Raw genomic sequence first — 24,319 nt, forward strand, 5'->3', positions numbered from 1 at the left:
GAGCATTGTCCTGCATGGAAATCATGTTTTTCTTGAAGGATGCAGACTTCTTCCTGTACCACTGCTTGAAGAAGGTGTCTTCCAGAAACTGGCAGTAGGACTGGGAGTTGAGCTTGACTCCATCCTCAACCCGAAAAGGCCCCACAAGCTCATCTTTGATGATACCAGCCCAAACCAGTACTCCACCTCCACCTTGCTGGCGTCTGAGTCGGACTGGAGCTCTCTGCCCTTTACCAATCCAGCCACGGGCCCATCCATCTGGCCCATCAAGACTCACTCTCATTTCATCAGTCCATAAAACCTTAGAAAAACCAGTCTTGAGATATTTCTTGGCCCAGTGTTGACGTTTCAGCTTGTGTGTCTTGTTCAGTGGTGGTCGTCTTTCAGCCTTTCTTACCTTGGCCGTGTCTCTGAGTATTGCACACCTTGTGCTTTTGGGCACTCCAGTAATGTTGCAGCTCTGAAATATGGCCAAACTGGTGGCAAGTGGCATCTTGGCAGCTGCACGCTTGACTTTTCTCAGTTCATGGGCAGTTATTTTGCGCCTTGGTTTTTCCACACGCTTCTTGCGACCCTGTTGACTATTTTGAATGAAACGCTTGATTGTTCGATGATCACGCTTCAGAAGCTTTGCAATTTTGAGACTGCTGCATCCCTCTGCAAGATATCTCACTATTTTTGACTTTTCTGAGCCTGTCAAGTCCTTCTTTTGACCCATTTTGCCAAAGGAAAGGACGTTGCCTAATAATTATGCACACCTGATATACGGTGTTGATGTCATTAGACCACACCCCTTCTCATTACAGAGATGCACATCACCTAATATACTTAATTGGTAGTAGGCTTTCGAGCCTATACAGCTTGGAGTAAGACAACATGCATGAAGAGGATGATGTGGACAAAATACTCATTTGCCTAATAATTCTGCACTCCCTGTAGATCATCACGCAACAGCCATGAGTAGGAGTACCAGTGGCAGATCTTAAAACTAAAGACCTAAGTTGACAATAATGAGCTTATTAAACTACATTTCTGAGACAAAAAATAAATAAAATAAAATGCTGATGGCCACCAGTATCCCTCAGCCCTAAGTAGATTCAGGTATGGTAAATGAAAATCCCAGGAGACTGCCATCTTGAGTCACTGCATTCACAAGATTTTTAGATAACTTAACCTCTGACCTTGCCTTTGAGGTCACAGCTGCACCTATGCATGAATTTGAAAATCATACATCACCTCATTCTCGAGTTGTTGCATTCACAAACTTAGGCGCCCCGTGTCGTCGCTCTTCAGTGCGTTTGATGCCACGCACCTGAATAATGACAATTAAAAATGCAACTTTCAGAAGGTTTATTTATGAAACACTACATTAATATAAATAATAGTGGTTACAGCTGGTTGTCAGTACCCTGAATGATGATAGCAAAAAAGGCCAAAATGTCATTCGCTGACGAAATGTCTAAAATATACAAATCTAGAAGTCCCATTAAAAAAAGAAGAAAAAAAAACAAGACGTCAAATTAGTGCTACAATATGTACATACTTATATACAGTGGAGAAAATATCCAGTCCTGTACAAAGGCAGTTCTTTTCTTTTTCCAAACAGTCAGCTCTTGCATGATTATGTCCGACAATCATTATTAACAGTCCTAAACTGCAAAAGAGCTTTTGTCCCGTTTTTTCCCCCCCGACAGAAATAAAACATCTGCACGGTGTTCGTTCCACATTTTGGTAAAATAATTAAAATAATTAAGCTAGAAAGTACACAGATCCATGATCAAAAATGAGATGAGTGATGCTTGGAATAAACATAATCTGAACATTTCTTTGCCATCATGTGTGAATTCTCAGCAGCAACGGTGTGTTTTGCTTTCTTTGCTGCCCAAGGTCACACCTATTTTTTTTTTGTGTGTCCTGCCCTGTTTATTTGAACATGCCAATGAGCTAGACTGTCAAGGATCTTTGTTTTCTTTGCCGCTGAAGTGAAGTGACTCCTCTGTTGGGCAAGGACCGATCTGTGCATTCCACACACAGCAACAACAACTCCAGAGCCAAAAGAAACCCGACAGAAAATAAAACTGTTGTCACGTGGGAGCATAAAGTCCTCCGCCTTAGAAAGAAAGAGTCTTTCCCTCTGCCAAGGAGGACGTTTTTCTTTTGTCTTTATACAGAGTGAACAATCTTCTTTGTAATGAGTGGCACAGGAGGAATTAGTAAACACTTGTAATTCTGAAATGTTTTTGCACTATCTTTGCAGTTCACTGGTATTCACAGGGTTAAAGTCCCAAAAACACAGATTGATCCAGCTACCTCAGGTTATCCAGTTTTAATACGGCTCGGGTTCAATACAACTTTCCTCTTTTTACACATCCACAGTGCAGCAGGTCAGAGGTGTCACTAAAGTAAATACAGACAGAACAGGCAGAAGTCCTAGGTGCCATTGTCTGTCGTGCTCGAGCAATCTGGAGAGGCTGCAACTGGGGTTAACGACTGATCGGAGCTCTGGTTTGGAGAGCCGTCTTTAGGCCAATAAAGTCGACTCAGGCTCTGATGCAGTTCATCCAGTTCGGCTGGCAGGGGGATTCCCAGCTCCTGATTGAGGGACAGAGCTGCAAACCAGTCCTCAAGCTTCTGAAAAGGTGGACTGAGGAATAAAAAAAGGGAGAAAAAGGAATGGTCAACGAGGGCACAGAGAGGGGTTTGAGGCTAAAACCAGACTGACAAGGTTGAGAGAAAACATGAGGAAGCAATCTGGTAGCAGAGGCGTGTCTCTCAGCGAGCAGGTTGAGATGGCATCTGAAAGGGTTTTTGTTTCACTCCTCCTCCTACAACCAGTTTCATTAAAAGGCCGCATACCGTCTCGAGTGAAGGCAGATACAGTTCTCATATGGCCACATCTCTTGACTCTTTCAGGTTATTAAGAACTTTACCTTACCGGTCAGCAACTCTGCAGAACATTAACTTTTCATAACAAGTTAAATGAAATCTGTAATACATTAAAACAAAAGCTGTGGCTCACCGGTTGTCTGGTGTGAGGTCACAGCAGGCTACAGCCAAAGGAAAGAAGGCTGGTGTGCAGTCTTCAGGGAGAAACTTCTCCACAAACTTGCCAACATTTAGGCCAAAGTCCAAAGTCCTGGGGAGGCACTCAGGGTCCGCGTAGACTTGTCCAATGATCTGAATCACAGTAAGGAGGATAAACAGTAGGCAGTCAATTAAACAGATAGTGATGTGCATACAATGCTTTCACACATAAATGCATCAGTGCTTACTTTGAAAGGCTTAATTGCATGCAAGGTCTGTCATCTAACCCCAAAATGTGCTCGTTAAGCCATTACTTTGAGTAAACTGAGTAAAAATCAGCGTCTTACCTCGCAGAGAACAATTCCAAAGGAGAAAATGTCCACCTTCTCATCGTAACGTTTACCTGAAATAACAGATAAATAAATGTAATTACAAAATGGGTACAAATTAAGCTCTCATTCCTGTTTTTCCCCCCTTTTTAATGTCCACTCACCATTTAGCATCTCTGGAGCCATCCAGTAAGGATTCCCCACAACGGTGTACCGCTTCTTTCGATCAATCCGTCTATAACGCTTCTTATTGGTAGGTTTTTCAGGTGGAGGTTTAACTTTCTCTTCTACTACGAGTCGGGACAGTCCGAAATCAGCAACGACTACAGTGTTGTCCTGTTGAATGATTACAAGCGAGGCTTCTCTAGTTACCCAGGATAGGAGAGAACAGGGTTTATAATGCCAAGAAGATGAAATGCCACCTACCAGTTTAACCAGACAGTTGTGAGTATTTAGGTCTCTGTGGATGATGCTCATTGAGTGGAGGTAGGCCTAAAAACAAAAGGGGGAAAGTCATGTCAAGTAAGCACAGAGAATCCAAAGTAAATCCAAAAATAAATTATTCATTTGCTTAAATCTTCTAAACGCGGATTTCATCAGATCTTTACAAGATGAATAAAAGGGTTGCACTTTGTCACAGCATGCGGTTGATCTACAGCTATGTTAAGCATTTTGTTACACAGTAGCTTAATGGTTATAGTTTTTCAACTTCATTTTTTCTTTGAATTCATTAGTTTCATTTTCCGGCTCATTTGTGGCACTTAATATCTAATAGATGTGGTTGTTTGAACACATACAGTCAGGTGACAGTAGCAGCTAGTAAGCTCTTTGCAGGAGGCCAACTCACCATGCCAGAAGCGATACCCTTTGCAAAGCTCACCCTCTGCTCCCATGGAAACGGGTCCTGTTAGTCAGGAAAAAGAAAAAGCAATGAGACAAACAGAAGCTCTCTGAGAGACCATAACAGCGTTAAATATAATGATTTTACACCAAGTAGGAGACAGCTATGTTAAATGAAATTAGACCTTTATGAAATAAACTAAATCTAAAATAGTCCTCCCCCACATGCTTTAAGCCTCATTAGGGACAAAGCACCCTCACTCTCCTCAGTGGGGCGTGTGCTGAATAGGCGTTGGCAGTGGGGGGGGGAGCGGAGCGCGACTTCTCCAAGTTTCACCTGAGAACACTTTCTATAACTTTTCTCACTCCACGTGCCGGTCAGTTGATACGCAACCCAGCCAATTATAGAGTCCAGAGCCCTGTATCAGTGCAGAGTTTACTCCAGGTCACCACCCTCCCTCCCCTCCCTACATAACTCCTGGCACTGTTTTTCTGCTTCACTATGGGTGAGGAGTGTTTCAGCTTTTTAGACTCACCATGTCTCTGATGAAATCCTTCAGCGTGCCGCCCTCAATAAACTCAGTAATCAAATTGAGCCTTTTGTCTTTGTATAGCACGCCGATAAACTTCAGAACGTGGGGATGGTCAAGGCTTCGCATTACTTTGACCTGAAGATTAAACGTGTGACAGAAAAAAAAAGAACAAAGCTCCAGATTATTATAAGCAGATGATCCCAAATTGATTTACACCAGAGTCTGCGGGATAAAAAGCACTGAATAAAATACAAGTCAAGCTAATGCGTTTCCACAAGACACTGGCAACAGCAACAAATACAAAGAGTTAACTACTGGGTCATGTGCCGTGCCTTTAGTGGTGTGTATTAATAAACAGCTCCATACAGAGACAGTGGACTCTGCTTTCTCAGTGACTAATCAGAGGCTCCTGCTGCAGATTACCAACCTCTTTAAGGAACGTTTTCTGGGTCTCCTCATCACACCGGATCAGCTCCTTCATCACCATCACCTCGCCTGTGGCTTTATGAGTCACCTGCGACAGAAGGAACACATGAATTACATGAAGTTCACAAAACTTGCTCGATGGCAGGAGTAAAAGAGTAAAGGACCCACCTTGATCGCCTGTCCAAAAAATCCTTTTCCTAAGACCTCTCCGTGTAGGAGGTCACATGGCCGAAAAATGCGGTGAGAGCAGCTAGCGGAGGATCTCAAGGACTCCGAGCGCCCGATGTCTCGTGTAATAAATGGATGGTCTTTAGGAGAAGTTGGTCCCGGTGACTTGCATATACTGTTACTGCGCCTGAAACACAACATAGCTCATTAATGATAACTCGCATCCCTGATCTCTTCTTCATTACAGAGTCCAAAATATGGAAGTTGCATGCTTTTTGGTTGTTGTAACATACCTTAAAGACCTCCTTTTCAGTGTGCCATCGTCAACCACATCTGTCCTCTCCAGCACCGTGTCAGATGGTGAGGACATGCGCATGCGGGAGGTGGCTGGGACTCCTAGCCGGTTCCCTGGTGATTCCAGCCTTAGCCGGTCCAAACGATGCCTGACTGGGTCATACTCTATTAGAAGGTGTAGCGTGTGACTGGTACGGTGAATAAGATCATCCACCTGGTTAGAAAAAAAAAGATTATACATATATATATTTATTAACTAGGGTTAATGGATTTTCCACAATTACACTATTTTCAGGCTTTTTAACAACAAATCCCACAATTACTTCCTGTAAACTATCATCCTTCACCCTTAGGATGATTTGATGGCAATGTAATAAAACTTCCTAAACAACACTGCAAAAATAAATAAATACCAGTATAATTTATAACTATATTCAAAACTGATGCTTAAAAGCATCAGTCAAAGAGCCCTGGTTCAACGTCAATTCTTTAAGTCTGGTATTTGCTTATCCAAATGACAACTGATGGTGAAATCTGAGGTGCAGTCATAGTTTTTGTACTGGCTCAGCCTGTGTGACGCAAGTCCAGCGCTGTAGGTGGTAACACTCCCACCACATAAATTGCAGGACATGTGACATGCATGCTGACAGCAGTGACCAAGTTACTGTGATCAGAGTGTCTAGATATGCTTACGTTTAAAGGGAACAACCATCCCAGTGTTGAGCACCATGTGCTTTGTTCGAGGAAGAAGGAAACTAAAAGCCCAGTTCATGCAATGTTATAATAGTGTCTCTGTTCACCCTTTGACACAGCAGAGTCTGACAGGTAAAGATGACCAGCTAATGGTACGAGTAAAGTAAGAAGCTAAATCAAGTTCTGTGAGTTAGTCTTCATTCAACAGCAGCAAACTATTCATAAGCTCATGATGATGTCACTTACTTCATGTTGTTGCCCAACATGAGTTTCCTTTTATTGCGCATTTCTTTTCATTAATGCATTATTTTATTTTTCAGGTGAAATTCTGTTCTGATATTTTCGTTATCTTTAACATAACAAAAATATTAAAAAGGAACCAACCAGTCGAACACAAAAACGCTGAGATCGTGGGAATGAGCCTATAAGTGCAGTCATTACACACCTTTGTCTCCCAGCTTATGTAAAAACGATCGAGGAATGGGAAGAATGTCAAAAATCAAATGTGCAGCGATTGTATAACAACATTGCTATGCGAAAGTGTACTCAAGGAATTGCATTAACGATGAAACTAATCGGCTTTGGCTGAATGACTTCACTTATGACTCCATAAGTATCAGAGATAATATGTAAGCCCACCTCCTGCTCCATCAATGTCGCCACAGGAAGGCCATTGATCTCCAGAATCCTGTCTCCAACATGGATGGCATTTCGAACCTCTGGACTAATAAGCATTCCTCTGACCCTGAAAAACAGCAGCAGCATGAGTAAGTGAGGACTATGAAATAAATGTGCTGGTTTAAAAACAGCCGGTCCTGTCTGCCCACCAGGACACCAGGACTCGAGAAACTCCCATATATTATTAATCTGTCAATAAGTACTTTTTTTTTTTCAGTGGCTTATTTACACACACCTGCTATTTAGTCAACCTATAATCAACGTTACGTAAAGCATTACTCATGCTGTTCCCACAGAGCCTCGAGGACAGGCATGGAGTCAGACATCACGAGGTCCCACTTACTCTTTGACCTGAACACTCGCTGAGCCATTGACATCCCTCAGCACTGACACAGAGAGGCCTCTCTTCCCATTGGCTGCAGAAGGCATCGAGATGAGGGTCACCGTGTGGGGAAGGGAGTCCAGGACCGAGTCGTACGAGCGTTTTTCCAACATGGGTGTGAGAACCTCCTGCTTGTAGCACTTTCCGCTGTTCACACCAGGAGAATGCAGAAGCACATTTTATTAAAGTTTGGTTCAGAGGGCACAGAGTAACAGGAAGTCATGCAGAAGTGACCAACTAATCGTGAGCAAACATACTTGAGGGTGAACATTAACTTTTTAAGACATTCCTGGCATTGGCCAGTACAATTAAATGTAAGACGTTCTAGAAAAAGAGGGGACAAGGATTTTTAATTAAAGGACTATAAAACTGAATCGCAGCAGAAGAACCACATGAAATGTCCAGGGTTGAAAAACACATAAGATCAAGTTTAGTTTAGACCAACCAAGTGTTGCAACCTAAAGTAAAATCTAATCTTTGCTCAACAGCTTTTTGCTTTACTATCAATATTGCACCAATTTAATATCAGTGCCATAGAGTTACAGAAACAAGCTTTGGTGTATCGGCTGCTTTATCCATTTTTGCGATAACTCACTGGATATAAAAATTCAAACACTGCATTCTGGGTAAATTTTTAAGTCTTATATCATCATGTGGGACAGGCAGCTGACCAAAAAAAAAGGTACAGTATATGACTCCAAGCTGTGACTACTCCTGGATCAAAGCAATTTTCCAATATAGTCAAGTTTTAACACTCGTGAGTGTAGCTTATGGCTGTTAAATAGAAGTTTAGATATGGCACACTGATGAAACCGCATCAGGCATGAGTGAAGTTATGCTGTGGTTTTTCTTAGATTTATAGTGTACATATTATTTTATGTACACTAATTACCCATGTGTGATCAATAAAATACCCATTATCTATATCTATGTATCTGAGTGCTTAGGAATGCTGGGAAAATGATTGTTAATTAAAAAACTTAAAATACTCTAAACATGAAGGTAAAAATATATCTGGCTTCACTAAATACTCTAAAGACACTGCATGAAAAAAATAAAAACAGTTTACTCTGGTGGCGTTAGCTGGAAGCACCTGGCTAATTTTTCATGGGACGGCTGTCGGAGTGGTGTATAAATGAGTTTACAACCTTTACTTATAGACTATGAAAATCAGCCTACATACCAAGACACGTATGTTAAGGCCCTACAATTGCTGCTCTAAGCAGTTCTCAACAAACAGCTTTAAAGAAATCCAGTGCAGGTGACTTACCAATACAGTTTTGACCTCTCGACTAAAGCGTAGGTGTCCCGGTCTTCAATGACCACCTTGCAGCTCAAGCAAACAAAACACTCAGGATGGTACTTATGTTCTCCAGCCACCTGGAAGCAGAAACAAACGGGCTAGTTCTCCATTCAGAAGTAACGCGACGAGCCTGGTGTCTTGTTCTGTTGTGCTTTGGTGGTGAGCTGTGAGTTGTTTTCTGCCCTCCTCCCTCCCACCGTGAGCGGTGACATAGCCGTAACACCTGCTTCACTCTCAGCCTGTCTGGAATCTGCTATGACATCACCCTCTGGGGATCTGACACACTCGTCTTACTGGCTTTCTCCCTTTCAATGGTCTGAAACTTTCAGCTGCTTCTCACCGACACTGCCTGAGTATCAGTCATCGATTTCCCTTTCTGACATGCATGCAGGACTTCAGTTTCATCACACCGTTTTCATCCCTTTCATGCAAGATGAGATCATGTCTACCCTTTGCAAACAAGTAAAATGTTGATTTCAGGACTATTTATGTAATTAAATAGGCAATAGACAAAGTTTTGGTTTTAACTTGTGATGAAATACAAGTCGATTGCACAAAAATGCCTGGGCTTAAAGTGTTTGCCTAGCAATCTTGCACACATTGGACAGTTTTGTCTACAACCAGGTACAAAAATGAAGGCTTGATTGTGAAACCAAAACAGGAAGAGGATGGCACTCTTGTTTTCCCGCTAGTTGAAATAGTGGACCTGGGAACAATGGGAGTAAGTGCTGAAACTGTACCCAACAAGAAAAAACAGGAGGAGGAGGCGAGGAGGATAAAGTGAAAGCGATTGAAAGTTAATGGGGGGGGGGGGGGGGATCAGTGGGACTTGAGAGGGTTTAAAGATTACATTCACCTGGTATTGTTAGACCAGACCGCCAATTATCAAAACCTGCCCAATACAGCCATGTGTTTCAGGCCCCGTCCACATGTGGATGGGTATTTTGTTTTATGCATTTTGGCCTTAAACGGTCGTTGTGAATGGACTAAGTCACTGAAAAAGGAGAATTTAAAAAAAAAATCTTCCAGGATAAAGATTTAGAGAAACTGATTTTCTGTGTTTACAAGTGGACAATAAAAGCAACCTCAGAACCGTGCACCTTTAACCCCTTTTTTCTGCCATCAGCCTGTGTCCCGCGTTCTTATTTGTCACTTCTGATTGGAGAACATTTCTAGAAATTTAGGGTTATATCATCATCTCTTGTTTCGACATGCTTCTGATGTGGCCTCTTTGTGTGGACAGATTTTTCAAAACAGTGCTAGAATGGACGGGATTTTAGATTTCAATATTAATGCTTTCAAGCTGTGAGCAGAGCTTGGTAGCGGTGGGGGTACTCCTAGTGCTGGCCCCAAGCCCGGATAAATGGAGAGAGTTGCGTCAGGAATGGTATACGGCATAAAATGTTTGCCAGATCAAACATATCGGACCCTGCCAGGGCTTGGTTTAACTATGGATGTAATGAAGGTGGCCATGCAGAGGGTTGGTGTGACAGAGGAAGATAATCTGCCATGGTGACCTTTAAAGGGAGCACCAGCAGAAGAGCAGCAAATCTGATTTTCTCACCGTTTTGGAATAGAAAAAATAAATCAAAAGCTTTGATATTTGTTTGTCTTTGATGCAAACAAAAGTCCTAAAACTATGGATTAGTTATCTCAGCTATTTGCAATAAGCACATGGGGAGTTGCTCAGTATTTTTCCCACATTATTGCCACAGCTCTGAGTCAGAAACTTCGTGCTGTGAAAGGATTCCCTGCTGCTGCAGAGAGATTAAAGTGATGTCAGCCAAATCATTGTGACATATCAGGAGTCTGTCAGTACCTCCCTGCCTTTAAGCCAGGAACAGAAAATCCACCAGTGACTAAGAGCAGCCACAAACCTGCCTGAGGCTCAGACAGCAGTGCGGAGCAGTAAAAACTTGGCAAAGCCAGATCAAAGTGAGGGACAATTAACGGTGACCCCGCTGTGGGCAGAAAAATATGGCAGTGGAAAACAAAAGCGGGATTGCATAAACTGATCATAAACACGGTGCTCTGAATTCCAAAAACATCTCCAAAGAATCAATGAACTAACAATCAGCTGGACCAGGACAGAAACAATAGTGTTCTGGACTTGAATACTTAACAAGCAGCAGCGCTGCATGACCCTCCTCCGCTGATGGACCACAATGATTTTCTTTCTGGCTGAGAGGCTCCGGTGCCAGCTATGCCCTGCCAAAAACACTTGGCTTTGCTGGCTGATGAAGCAGAATGCCAGAACCAAATAGAGGACTCCATTATGTGTGTTGCTTGGTGGCAAAAAGAAAAACTTGAGCCTGGCTCCATGCTAGAGAAGTGACCCCATTTGTGGCCACCTCAGTTTTAGGTTTTTGATTTGTAGATATAAAAAAAAAAAAAATCGATGCTGCCTGACATTTAGGTTAAATTTAATGGATGTCAGTTTCTTTACTTTAATAAAAAATATAAAGGCAAGTTGATCAATTACATTTTCTCTTTGTGGAGAAACAAACCCCAAAAAGCAGGCGCATTTGTTCTTTATACCATCAGTACGGATCATAATGTGAGTGGCAGAGTGTGGCATGCATTAACAGAGAACTGTGGAGAAGTTCTGCACTGAGAGGGAACATAATGGGGCCTCAAGGGGGGGAAAGTAATTCACAAGTAAAGTCTAGACCGCATTCTGCAAAGTCCAGCAGCAGCCCATGTGAAGTATCACTCATCTGTAAATGTAATAACTGCCACAAAAAAACACTGCCCCCTGCCTTTTAACGCACGTTAATCTGGAGCAGTAAGCAGAAACAGGAACAGAGCGTACTAACATGGTCTGTGGGCTTTCTGGCATTATTTAAGTAGGCAGGGAAAAGGTTGGCAACTGGTGTTATAAGATCATGGCAAGACAGACGCTGAAAGCCAGGCAATCACATGCAAACAGCAGTGGTCAAACAGTCTCGACCCAGTGTTGAGAGTCTCCAAAAGAAAAAACAAAACGTACCAGACGCGCAAAGAGCAAAAAAACCGATCTGGCGGGTTGTAATTCTCATTCTACACCAGAGTATGGATAACTCTGTTATGTTCAAGTCTTTAACACAAGAGGGCTGAGTGCCAGGCCAGGTCAGCGTGTCATGTAAGCATTAAAAGAAGCCCAGCCAATGTTGTGTAAAAACTTCTATTGGATTTACAAGACACAACCCCCTCCCAAAAAAAAAACATGCAACCTGATCGCACCTTTAATTGCATCCTGACTGCCTGAGATGTGCATCTATTTCACATACCACACCCGAGCTTACATGTGCTGTCTCAGCCAAAAGCAACTAACAATGTTATCTAAATGTTTTTACAGGCCATAGAGTGCTTGGAGATGTAAAATTAGTGGAGTCTGGGCTGATTAGGTGTTGGCTCAGATTCCAGTGTCTTTGAGCGACAGCTTAAAAAAAGAAAAACAAAAGACCCTCCATACAATGGAGTAAAAGAATGAAAGCAGCAGACTTACCATCGCAGGTCCAGTCATGAGCAGAGAGCAACCATGACAGAGCTCTCCAAACTTTTCCCAGTAGTGATTGCGACAGTACAGCTTGCCGTCCTTCTCATAGTACCAGTTAGTCAGGTGGTCACAGCACACAGAACATCTAAGGAGACAGAAAAAAATCAACACTCAGGGTTACGGAGGCAGAACAAAAGATTTCAGAATGGATTTTGAAATGTGAAGCAGATGTCTATGATGACATGAAGGCGCTCAGAGTCTCAAAAGCCTGTTTGACTGCATGGATGTTGGATGTACAACACATATGAGACACAGCAGGGGAAAAGCCAGCCAAAGATGCTGATAGAGAATACTGACTGTGCACAAAAGCAGCCAAGCATTTAGATTTTCCAATATTTCTAATGTTTCTTATCTTAACTTCAGCATCCGCAATATCTCTTAAAAAAAAAAAGTGTGTTTTTTGAACAGTTTCTCATGCACAACGTAGGAAACAAACCAAAAAAACAAAATCCAAACTGCCCTAAATTCTCATCCAGTAAACCACCTGTGAGGTCAGGGCAGCCACACATACCTAGGGGTGCAGCGTGGGCAGTCAGCCAGTGAAATCTGCCTCCTCAATGATGCTGCTGACTTTAAAACCTTTACTCTGTGGTGATAACGCCATGTGGACAGTTTCTTGCAAAAATATTGACGTTTTTAATCAGAAGTTTAATCAGTTGCAAACGTGCTACAAGTGACTTTGATGTCTACAAGTTAAAAATGAATCAAAAATAAGCAAACACGGATAAATAAAATCGGTTTTGCTTGTTAATCTAGCAGTTTTTAAAATTTCAAGAAACATAAAGAATGAAAACTTTGGACTTTTGTTTGTACGTGCTGCGTCCTGTGAAACGTCCATTAACTCTGTTGCACTTGGCAGACCCTCCTCACTCTGCCTTTGTAATCAAGGGTCAACGTCTGGAACTGAAAAATTCAGCGAATGCAGAAGTAGCAAAAACTGCAACTCCTCAAGTAGCCAAAAAGGGTGACAAAAACTTCACAGCTTTGAAAATCATATTGGGGCTGAACTTTCTATAACTCATCCATGGATATAATTCAGTTATCTGTTATCAGCATCATCTAGACCTTCGAAATCAGAATCAGAATATTTTATTAATCCCTGAGGAAATTATGTGGTCATTGGATTGAACCTCTTCATTGTGTGTGTGCTATTGGAGCTTTTTAAATGGATTATCTGACTAATGATATGGCTTGCTGCGTGCTCGCTGGCTCATTCTAGAAGCTTGTGCTCCTGCTTGGCGAGTAAGATTACATTAATCCACTGCTTAGAACTAATAAGCTGATAGGTGTGTCAGTGTTGCACCCACACAATTTATAAATGCAGCATGTGAACCACGTTTGCTGAATCGCACTCCACCCTTCAACTGTATAAAGGTAACAGCTGGCTTAAAAAAAACAAACAAACAAAAACATGGCTACAGCTTAGCTTCAAAATGTGGAGTCCAAAAACGAAGGGTGACACCACAGTGCCATATCTGTGTTTTATACCATTTATACTTTGTGATGTACCAAAAAATATTAACGAATCTCAGTGTAATTTTTGATTTATCAATGAATGTCTCAAGAATATGGAACTTTTTTTTCAAGAACTGTCTTTAAAATAAAATAATTGAGTAAAAGCATCACACGAGAAAAGCTGTAACAAAAATTCTGATCGCTTTGCCAATTGTCAATTCCACACATATAACATGCCTTGTTTTACAAGGTGTACAACAGTACGAATACCTTGTCGCTGAAATGCCCTGGGGCTTGCACTGTTAGAGAGGCAGGGATCACAAAAGTAACTAACTAAATAAAAATGCTCCACTTTTGAAGAAGCAGATGTTGGATTTGGGAGAACTTTTCTTACTTGATGACTGCGCAGTGCCTTTATAGCTGCCAAGTCCTTATTCAGTGCTTAATGGGATTCAGGACAACAACCTATAAGCAGGCTCAAGATAAGACTCTACAGAGGCAAAGTCCTCAAATTATCCAGTTGGGCTATAATACAGCTTTTGATTACAGTTCATTTTCTTAAGTAGGTCATATTAAATACTAACAAGTCATGCCGTTAGCCACATTAGCTCAGAAACCCATCCTGGGGTTTAGGATTTCTGAGTGTCTCTCATTGTACTTCTCTTCCTTCAACAGTCTAACAAAGCGTGATAGTAAAAGCTAGCACTACCATTATAAATAGTGCCAACTGCTGCTCCTGTTAAATGACTAGCTGCTAATCGAAACTGATATTTGGCAGAGGTAAGAGGACGTTAATGCCTGAGACTGAGACAAAGTGTTCAGAGTGAAGAATGCTGAAGTTACCAGCAGACTGGGAAGCACCTGCAGGCACTGAGCGCTCCTTGAACAAGCTGCACTGGTTATGCAAAAATGATGGCAGCAGATTTAACTGCCAGGGCCCGAACCAGGATGAGCCACTTTATGAGAGATCGGATTACTGAAGCCTCTGGAGCCACTTTTGCCCGACTTTGCAAATGATTCCTCAAGCTTTTTTTTCCCCCCTCTCCACCTTGGTTACACATTCACCTGAAGAAGAATCCTGATGTATTGGTGATGACATGTAGACAAATGAGTCACAGTGAAAAAGAGACGTCAGGACAGTCGACTATTTGGACTTGAACAGCAAAGAAAAAGCTGTTCACTGCATTGATTTCTCTCGAACTTATGCACAAAACTAACAGCAGATGTGAGATAATATACTGGCTGCGTAGAGGAACGGCTATAATATTAAACAGTCAACTACTTTCAGTTTAGAGTGGTTCCCAGCATGATTATTTTGCCAGTTACAGTGGGGCAAAAAAGTATTTAGTCAGCCACCGATTGTGCAAGTTCCCCCACCTAAAATGATGACAGAGGTCAGTAATTTGCACCAGAGGTACACTTCAACTGTGAGAGACAGAATGTGAAAAAAAAATCCATGAATCCACATGGTAGGATTTGTAAAGAATTTATTCGTAAATCAGGGTGGAAAATAAGTATTTGGTCAATAACAAAAATACAACTCAATACTTTGTAACATAACCTTTGTTGGCAATAACAGAGGTCAAACGTTTACTATAGGTCTTTACCAGGTTTGCACACAGTAGCTGGTATTTTGGCCCATTCCTCCATGCAGATCTTCTCGAGAGCAGTGATGTTTTGGGGCTGTCGCCGAGCAACACGGACTTTCAACTCCCGCCACAGATTTTCTATGGGGTTGAGGTCTGGAGACTGGCTAGGCCACTCCAGGACTTTCAAATGCTTCTTACAGAGACACTCCTTTGTTGCCCGGGCGGTGTGTTTTGGATCATTGTCATGTTGGAAGACCCAGCCTCGTTTCATCTTCAAAGTTCTCACTGATGGAAGGAGGTTTTGGCTCAAAATCTCACGATACATGGCCCCATTCATTCTGTCCTTAACACGGATCAGTCGTCCTGTCCCCTTGGCAGAAAAACAGCCCCATAGCATGATGTTTCCACCCCCATGCTTCACAGTAGGTATGGTGTTCTTGGGATGCAACTCAGTATTCTTCTTCCTCCAAACACGACGAGTTGAGTTTATACCAAAAAGTTCTACTTTGGTTTCATCTGACCACATGACATTCTCCCAGTCCTCTGCTGTATCATCCATGTGCTCTCTGGCAAACTTCAGACGGGCCTGGACATGCACTGGCTTCAGCAGCGGAACACGTCTGGCACTGCGGGATTTGATTCCCTGCCGTTGTAGTGTGTTACTGATGGTGACCTTTGTTACTTTGGTCCCAGCTCTCTGCAGGTCATTCACCAGGTCCCCCCGTGTGGTTCTGGGATCTTTGCTCACCGTTCTCATGATCATTTTGACCCCACGGGATGAGATCTTGCGTGGAGCCCCAGATCGAGGGAGATTATCAGTGGTCTTGTATGTCTTCCATTTTCTGATGATTGCTCCCACAGTTGATTTTTCACACCAAGCTGCTTGCCTATTGTAGATTCACTCTTCCCAGTCTGGTGCAGGTCTACAATACTTTTCCTGGTGTCCTTCGAAAGCTCTTTGGTCTTGGCCATGGCGGAGTTTGGAGTCTGACTGTTTGAGGCTGTGGACAGGTGTCTTTTATACAGATGATGAGTTCAAACAGGTGCCATTCATACAGGTAACGAGTGGGGGACAGAAAAGCTTCTTACAGAAGACGTTACAGGTCTGTGAGAGCCAGAGATTTTCCTTGTTTGAGGTGACCAAATACTTATTTTCCACCCTAATTTACAAATAAATTCTTTACAAATCCTACCATGTGGATTCATGGATTTTTTTTTCACATTCTGTCTCTCACAGTTGAAGTGTACCTCTGGTGCAAATTACTGACCTCTGTCATCATTTTAGGTGGGGGAACTTGCACAATCGGTGGCTGACTAAATACTTTTTTGCCCCACTGTAGATGAAAAGCATCAGATTCTCGATGAAGACAAAAACATTATTTTAAATGCTTATCGTACGCATTTTTATTCTTTTGGTGCTGGCTCCAGTCTTCAGCTGAGACCCGCGTATCACGTTGTTCTCTCCACTGTAGGTATAGTTCATCCAGGATTATTGACTTTGGCACAGACTCCAAATATTTCAGAGTTTTCTGGCATTACTTAAGAAGGAGCTGTCCTTTGGAGGAAAGACCACATGTTTGTGTCTGTGCTGCAGAGAGAAAAGTGGAGAATGAGGGAACAGCTGGCTCTGAGGCAGAGAGGACGTGACATGAAACAGATCCATATTTGTGTCAGGAAACAAACCTTTTTCCTCTGACATGAAAGCAACATAAAAGAAAAGGACACAAGATACAGCCTGGTGTATCACACTGTGCTGTGATGAGGAGTAACAGAGCAGAACAATTATCCTGAAGTCAAGATTGCATGAGTAACGCTTGCTAAGCTGCTGTGGTCACAACTGCACTAAAAGGCCAAACATCTGATGTCTGGGTGTGACACAATATTACACAAATTTGGCATTTTCATTAAATGATTAATAACGTTATCAAACATCATTAGGAGTGGGAGAAAATACAGATGCTGCATTATATTATTATTGACTCGTTTCTGCTGCAATACAATTACAGTGCCAACTTTTAAAATTTTGCCCGGTCTTAATGAGTCTCAGTTTCTGCCGCAGCATTCGGATGGTAGTCTGACACGAGGTTATTATAGTTAACTAAAACAAAACTAAAAACTACTAGAAGTGAAAAACATATTAGTTAACTTAAACTACTTAAATTGAAAAAAATATTCGGAAATGATTTTGCAAACTTGGAAAACTCACACAAAATAAAATCAAATAAAAGCCTCATTTTTAGAATTTGTTGCTTTGGTAAAAATGTTATTACTAGCTGCCTGATGGAGTCCGGCGTCTTCAGCTTTAAAAAGGTTGTGTGCTTTTGTTTTAGTACCTGTTCAGATTTCCCAAAAGGTTGCCCCTGACATATTACAATATACAACACACACAATAATAATTATAAATTCTTATTCTAAAATAATAAAAAAAAGAAAGTAAAAGTAAAGCTTTTTCCAGTGAAATAACGCACCATATCACAAAGCTGAAATCATCTCAAACTGGTCTCTTAAACATCACAATGAATTCATTGTACTCAAATGGCCTCCACAATCTCCAGATCTCACCCTGATAGAGCACCCTTGGGATGTGGTGGAACGGGAGAGTCACATCATGGATGTGCAGCTGAGAAATCTGCAGCAACAGCGTGATGCTATCACATCAGTGTGGATTATAATCTCTGAAGATGAATCTATGCCATGAAGACTTAAGGCAGTTATGAACACAAACGCAGGTCCAACCTATTACTGACAAGATGTAACTAATAAAGTGACTAAGTTAAAAATAAATAAATAGGCCACAATACACATTTGATTGTTGTAGCACTCAGACATTGCCATCAGCCTGAAACATTCAGTATTTGTCAAACTGTAGCACACAGACAAGTAATGTCAGCACAGCACCAACAACGACTGGAGGTATCAACACTCTCATTGTCCCTTCAATAGATACAATAGTTACAAAGAAGAAGAAAAAAAGGTGTATTTCTTCAAAAATACTGAATGTACAACATACTGTGTGTCTCGGTGGAGGAGAGAAAACAAACATACAAAGAAAAACTTGTTCTGAACAAAAAGCATTCATATACAAAATTGTATTGTACACTTTGTTCCTTTTACCATCTACATTAAGTAATGCAAGTAAGCTTATAAAAACACCTAAATTCCTCGTATACATGGTGCTGAATGGGCGTGTGCACTTAACTCAGGTGGTTACAGTCACGTTGGCTGCACAAACACTACACAGTAAACATTACTTGCTTCCTTAAATATCCATTGCCGTTGGAGTCCTTTGTTAAAGTGTGGCAGTAATGATAGAAATAGACACTGAGATGATCTTTTACATGTGGCCTTGAAAGCCTGACAAAGGTGTATTTCACTGTGTGCAACAGCATCAGCACCAACAAGTTCACCACAGCTCCTTTAAGTCCTCAAAGTTGTGAAATTGGGCCTCCATCAGACCCGTTTATACTGGACACACCCCACAACTGCTCGGCTGGAGTCAGATATGGAGAATTTGGAGGCCAAGTCAACACCTTCAACTTTTATTATGCCAATAGAGGACACAGCCATCAGGAGAAGTACTTGCAATGCTGCTTGTACCTAAGTAACCTCCACAAGAAGGACATAAGACTTTCCACATTTTCCAAAGCATCCTTTACAGCCTCCACTGGCTGGCCTGCTTCCAACAGCACATCCAGATGCAATGTCTTCACAGGTAGGCTAAATGAGGCGCAAACATCCACTCATCCACATCTTCTAAATAATGCTCGTGTGCACCCGGTGCTCTGTAAACGTGTACATAAGCAGAAGGCTTTTTGGGGGGGTTGTTTTCCTTGAAAGCAAAACAATTGTTGAATTTCACTGAATTTAAAGTCTATAATGTATAAGTACGAGGCAACACCAAAATGTAAATGAAGGCATAAAAGAAAAATAGTAGCGTTGTACAAATCTAGCTGTGGCTTCTATTTTTGGTTAAACAACTCTCCCCAGTATGGGAAAGACTATTTTTAACCATAGAAAAAATGCAATAAGATCTGCAGTTATGCAGGTGGAAAGCAGTGAACAAGATAGGAAATAGTTTTGTCTAAAAAAAGAAAAAAAAAAAGCCAACAACACAAAGGCTTCTGTAGTGTTTGAGACAGAGAGCTCACATCTCTGATTCGCCGTCTAGGAATGCAGAACGATGCAGAGCTGAACGTGCCATTACCTATAGGCCTGAATAACACTGCCAGGTTTACTGGAACAAGAGTGACGCCACCTCACAAGAATGTTACAGAAGGTGGAGGTATACGGAGGGCAGAGGGGCAGCATGTTGACAATAGAGAATGGGACCACCACAGGGTATCACATCTGCAAGGACATTTTTATTTTTGTTTGCTTAACGAGTTATGTCTTGCAAAGAATGTGAGCGACGATGGCATCAGCTTACAATGGTGCTTAGAAAAAAAACAAAACAAACACCCAAGAAAAATATTTCATATATGCAGAAACTTTAAAGAAGGGAAGTTATTAGACAAAGAAATGACCAGGAATTCCAAAAATGTGAAAAGGTATAAAAGAACAAAGGGAGGGAAAGCATCAAGGGTGAGTAACGCAGCTGCGTCAGGAACCTTGCTGCTGAGATAAATAGGCTTTGTGTGTTATTGAGAAGTGTGTGCTTTAAAAGAGTGAAATCAAAGGTTGTGCAAGGACACTGCCACATACATACTGGCTTAAGAGTCCCTTTTTTTCAGCTGTAAGATTCAGTCAACCTAGAAAATATTAAATGTGTTCTATTTTTAGTGCCAGAGGAACCCTGATCCACTCCCAAACACATTTTTGGGTGTACTTGTGTGTGCTAGGTGCACCTTCTCAGTCAGAGATAGAGAGAGGGGAAAAAAAACATTCACTAATGAGCAATATTTCACAGATTCAGTCAGCCAGCTTTGGCTGATCAGTTTTATAAAGTTAGTTAAATACAACCCAGCAAATGCAACTGCGATCCCGCAGTAAGCTGAAATACCGCATGTCATTCCTGTTAAACAACCTGAGCTTCCTTATTTAACACGGAGGGAAAAAACAACAACCTTCAACTGATCTCCATGGGGAAAAACCCTCTGTGTGTTATATAATATTGGCATGTGCAGTATGTTGACATCAAACTGCAGGTTTACTGCTGCACACAAAAATATGGTCAGTGACCTGTACGAACCAGAGAGCTCACATCATCTCCACGGCGGCAATCATTAAGCTTAAGAGCAGAAGGGGCAAAGTTCTCCTGGGGAGGCGATCTGTCAGCTGGGACTGCCGAATGACATTCTACAGAGGACATTTTGTGCACAAAAACGATGGAGAACAGTTGAAAACAGACACGAGTCTGTGTTTAGGCGACAGAACAGAAAATTCTGGGATTATCCACAGGTCCATTTGTAAGTACATCCAAACAGAGTAAACTACAAACACACACACAAAATCAACCACACAAACAACTGTCTGTGTCAGCGCGAGCTAACACCTCCTTATACACAAACAGTCTCCAGCCATCGGAGTATGAGTGACAAAACTGTGCTCATGACAGTAATGAGGGTCCTTAAAATCAGGATCTGCAGCCACTTACTTGAAGCAGGCGTTGTGCCAAGTGTCCTGGAGGACTTTCATTTGAAACGAGTCTTGAATCTTTCCTCTACAGCCCACACAGTAACACTTATCTGCAAAGAAAGAAACGAGCCTCCCCTGTAAATAGGTGTAGCGCAGAAACCTCATGTGAAAATTGCAATACTGGTTTAACTGGGATCTGGATTTGAGCGAGCAAACAATCGCGCCGCTGCGCTCGGTCTCCAAAAAGCCCAGTTTTTAAAGGTAAAAACATTGCGTGAGCTGAGCGCTTCAGACAGAGAGATGGTGCTCTTTTACATCACTGCAATGTAGCATCACTTCAATGTAAAGGTACAGTGTGGAATACCACTTTACCTCCTGGTTCCTCCATCTACTCCGCGAGAGTGTCGTCGATATTCAGGTCCCTTTTTTTGTTTTTTCACTAACTCCTCATACTGAAGAGGAGAGTTGTCATGAGCCGCTTCACGCTTTCGTTCTTCCCCGTCCGAGATTCCCACCTCTAAACACAGCAGGAAGAAAACACAAACGCCTTTAATCCTCCACAGAGAGAGAGAGAAAGCAGTGAGCTGAGACCTCCTGGACGGAGCTGTTCTCTCGCCGCTGGCAGGATGACTGACGTAATGCAGTGCTCACATTCCTGTACGGAGAGCGGAAAGGCCAAACCTCCGCACCTGGAAGAAGGCGAAAACTGAGATTTGGCCCCAAACGCGAAAGGAAAAACAGTGGCGCCATCTACTGCCAATATCACCGCACTACACAACGATTTGCTATGTGGTTGCTAGGCTTTTGTGGATAGAAATGAAACGTTATTGTATGTTATTGTCGCGACATAAAAACGATGGGATGCTTTTAAAGTGTTGACGTCATAATATATTAAGGATAATATAATCATCAGATCTTATTGCATTCTTAAAGCAAAAGAGAAAGTACAGTACAATAAGACGCAAGACAAGTGTCTTTCCTGAAGTTCTACAGTTGTATCAAAGGATTTCTCTGTTTTAAAATTTCCATTTAATTATTTTAAAATTTTATAAAAGATAAATGACTGCTATATCATCAGTAATGGTTTGCTTTACAATTTGTGTTTTGCACTTTTCCTATTTAAATGGAAAACATGGGATTAACTGTAGGAACAAGTCAGCCTTTAAAGTGCTTCTAAATTGTTTTATTTCTGTTATATAGCCAAGGCTCACTGATAATACTGGGCTGGGCAAAACAATAATTTCACTGCAACATCTGAAATCAGTAGGCATCATCTCTTTAAAACCATTTCAACACAGGCAGAATAGCAATGAATGTTATTTACTGAAAGGGTATTAGACCTAATGAGAAGATTTAAGCACACATTAAACTGGCAAAGTGCGCGTGTTGTTTCTTTGCTTTTCTCTGCTCCATGCAGAATAATATTTCTTTTATAATTTACACTTCCAAATTCAGAAGACAAGCATTCAAGCATTTTTTACAATAACATGATTCATGACTCATAGTTGACCTTTAGGCGATTGAATTTAAAGAGTTAGTTTCCCTTTAAATCACATATGAGCTTTAGTTTCAAAGCATTCAACACAAATGCTGGTATGTACTAAGATTTTAAAATTTATACAGTTTTGTTTATTGAAAAAAAAATGTGGCTTATTCACTGTAACATCTGTCAGTATTAGTACAGTGCTGTGAAATCTCATGCCGCACCTCATTTCATTATGTCTTGCTTGGAAAATGGGGAATAGGTGTAGTGATTTATTGAAACATGTGCAAATATATATGGAAATATGAGCAAAAAACAGTTTGCGCAGTTCAACAAGCTTGATATCCACATTTATTCTTCAGCACAGCCTGGCCTCTGTCAGCCAAGCTTTCTTGTTATTTTTTAAGTAGTCTTCAGAAATAGCCATTGTACAGTACAGTACAGTCACATTGATTTTTTCTGCTTGTTTCTTTGTTTTCTTTGTTATTGTTATGTTATTTTAACATGTTCGAAATAAAGCCACACAACACTGGGAAAACTGTAGAACTGTGTCTTCAATCTTCAGTTTACGTAAAAGGGCCAGTATACAGGCAGGAACATGAATGCGTCATGAGTTCCTCAGTTTCACTGACTGTGGCTGAAACATTAATTTCCTGTTTTGAAGCGTGGGACATGGTTCAATATTTGTGTGGCATATTAATGAAAATGGGGCTATTGTTAACAGTGCATTAAAGTAATGGAGAAAAACTGAGATAAGGTAGAATAAACTGAGAGTGGAGAATTTACAGTAGCCAGGACGATATTCACGATAAGCTTATTATTAAGTCTTTGGCTCTTGATTTTAGAATGCAGCTGCGTGAAAGCCCATTCATTGTTATTTAAACAAGGTAAACATTATATTTGGCAGTATTTGTTGTTACACTGTAATAGTCATGATGGACCTTACAATGAAGCTGCCATACACATCCTGACACAACACTATTATTAAGCCACTTCTGTTTGGAGTACCCTGTTCTAAGAGTTACCGCGGTTCTACCTTCTGGGGGCGGTAATTAAAAAGCAGATGTTCTTGTATTGAAAAATAGGAGCAAGCTACACTTCAGGTCTTCCTTCTGTGTGTGTTGGTTCTGTAACAAGAAACAAATGACATAATAAACTAGGTTCTCTTTCAAACATTCGTTTCGGTGTCTCACTATGGGGAACGCTCTCTCAGCGTTGTCCTCAGAAGCCTCTATATCATTACTCCAGCCAGTATTGGCTGGCAGTCGTGACGCTTGCGTCAGGGAGGGGCCACCCTCCTCCCTATAAAAGGGTGTGACGCAGCGTCACCCGTCATTCAATTTCCTCTTCTCGCTTCTTAGAAACCTCATCTCTCCTGACTGCGAACGTGAGTGCTAGCTTAACTGTCCACACGAGCAAGCTAACACCTTGGTCACCGGGCGCCAGCACGGCTCGCGTTTCGAGTCGCCTGCTCTTCACCACAGAGCCAGGTCGGAGAGCTGTCTTTGCTACACACGGTCACCAAGCCAAGTAGCACAAGCGCTAGCCACCACACTAGCCAGGTCATACTACCTCACCATAGCTACCCGACCGAGAGAAGAAACAAACAAAAAAAAAAGGATCAGCGTTAGCCGTCCAGCCATTCCAAGCTAGCTACACCAAGCTTCCTTAATATGGCAGACTGCAAACCGCTGCCCAGAATTTGCCCCTGCGGTTGCAAAATCTCAGGTTCAGATACACATGACGCGTGTGTGATGTGCCTCGGGCTGCAACACGCCCAAGCGGCTATTTCCACACCGGGTATATGTGAACACTGCGCTCGCTTCACCCTAAAAAGCCTTCGCCGAAGGCTAGCCCGCCAGGCTAGCCTGTCGAAGGAGGACTCAATGCTGTCTCCAATCGGCCCACCGATGGAGCACACTGAGTCCGCCACACCAGGCACCAGCTGGGGCGACAAGATGGATGTCGCCCTCCCGCTGGTGGATGATGCCGAGGTCAGCTGCGAAGCTA

At 41.9% G+C, this 24,319-nt stretch overlaps 1 protein-coding gene across 2 annotated transcripts; it reads right to left on the reverse strand.

The window, feature by feature from the left end:
- Positions 1-1,335: 1,335 nt before the first annotated feature.
- Positions 1,336-21,492, reverse strand: limk2 (LIM domain kinase 2). Of its 2 annotated transcripts, XM_082553293.1 has the most exons (16): positions 21,199-21,491; positions 20,846-20,936; positions 12,158-12,293; positions 8,638-8,747; positions 7,329-7,514; positions 6,947-7,052; positions 5,614-5,828; positions 5,321-5,507; positions 5,154-5,240; positions 4,730-4,861; positions 4,201-4,257; positions 3,780-3,845; positions 3,518-3,689; positions 3,372-3,427; positions 3,020-3,177; positions 1,336-2,644 (listed from the first exon to the last, which is right to left on the reverse strand). In XM_082553293.1, the coding sequence occupies exons 1-16, from the start codon at positions 21,212-21,214 to the stop codon at positions 2,431-2,433; spliced, it is 1,989 nt and encodes a 662-aa protein (XP_082409419.1). In that variant the 5' UTR covers positions 21,215-21,491; the 3' UTR covers positions 1,336-2,430. The 2 variants fall into 2 exon arrangements, with proteins under 2 accessions (XP_082409419.1, XP_082409418.1); XM_082553292.1 differs by having other exon boundaries at positions 3,518-3,845; positions 21,199-21,492.
- Between the last annotated feature and the right edge of the window lie 2,827 nt (positions 21,493-24,319).

Source organism: Aulonocara stuartgranti (genome assembly GCF_965226115.1).
Source record: "Aulonocara stuartgranti genome assembly, chromosome: 12".
Taxonomy (NCBI): Eukaryota; Metazoa; Chordata; class Actinopteri; order Cichliformes; family Cichlidae; genus Aulonocara; species Aulonocara stuartgranti.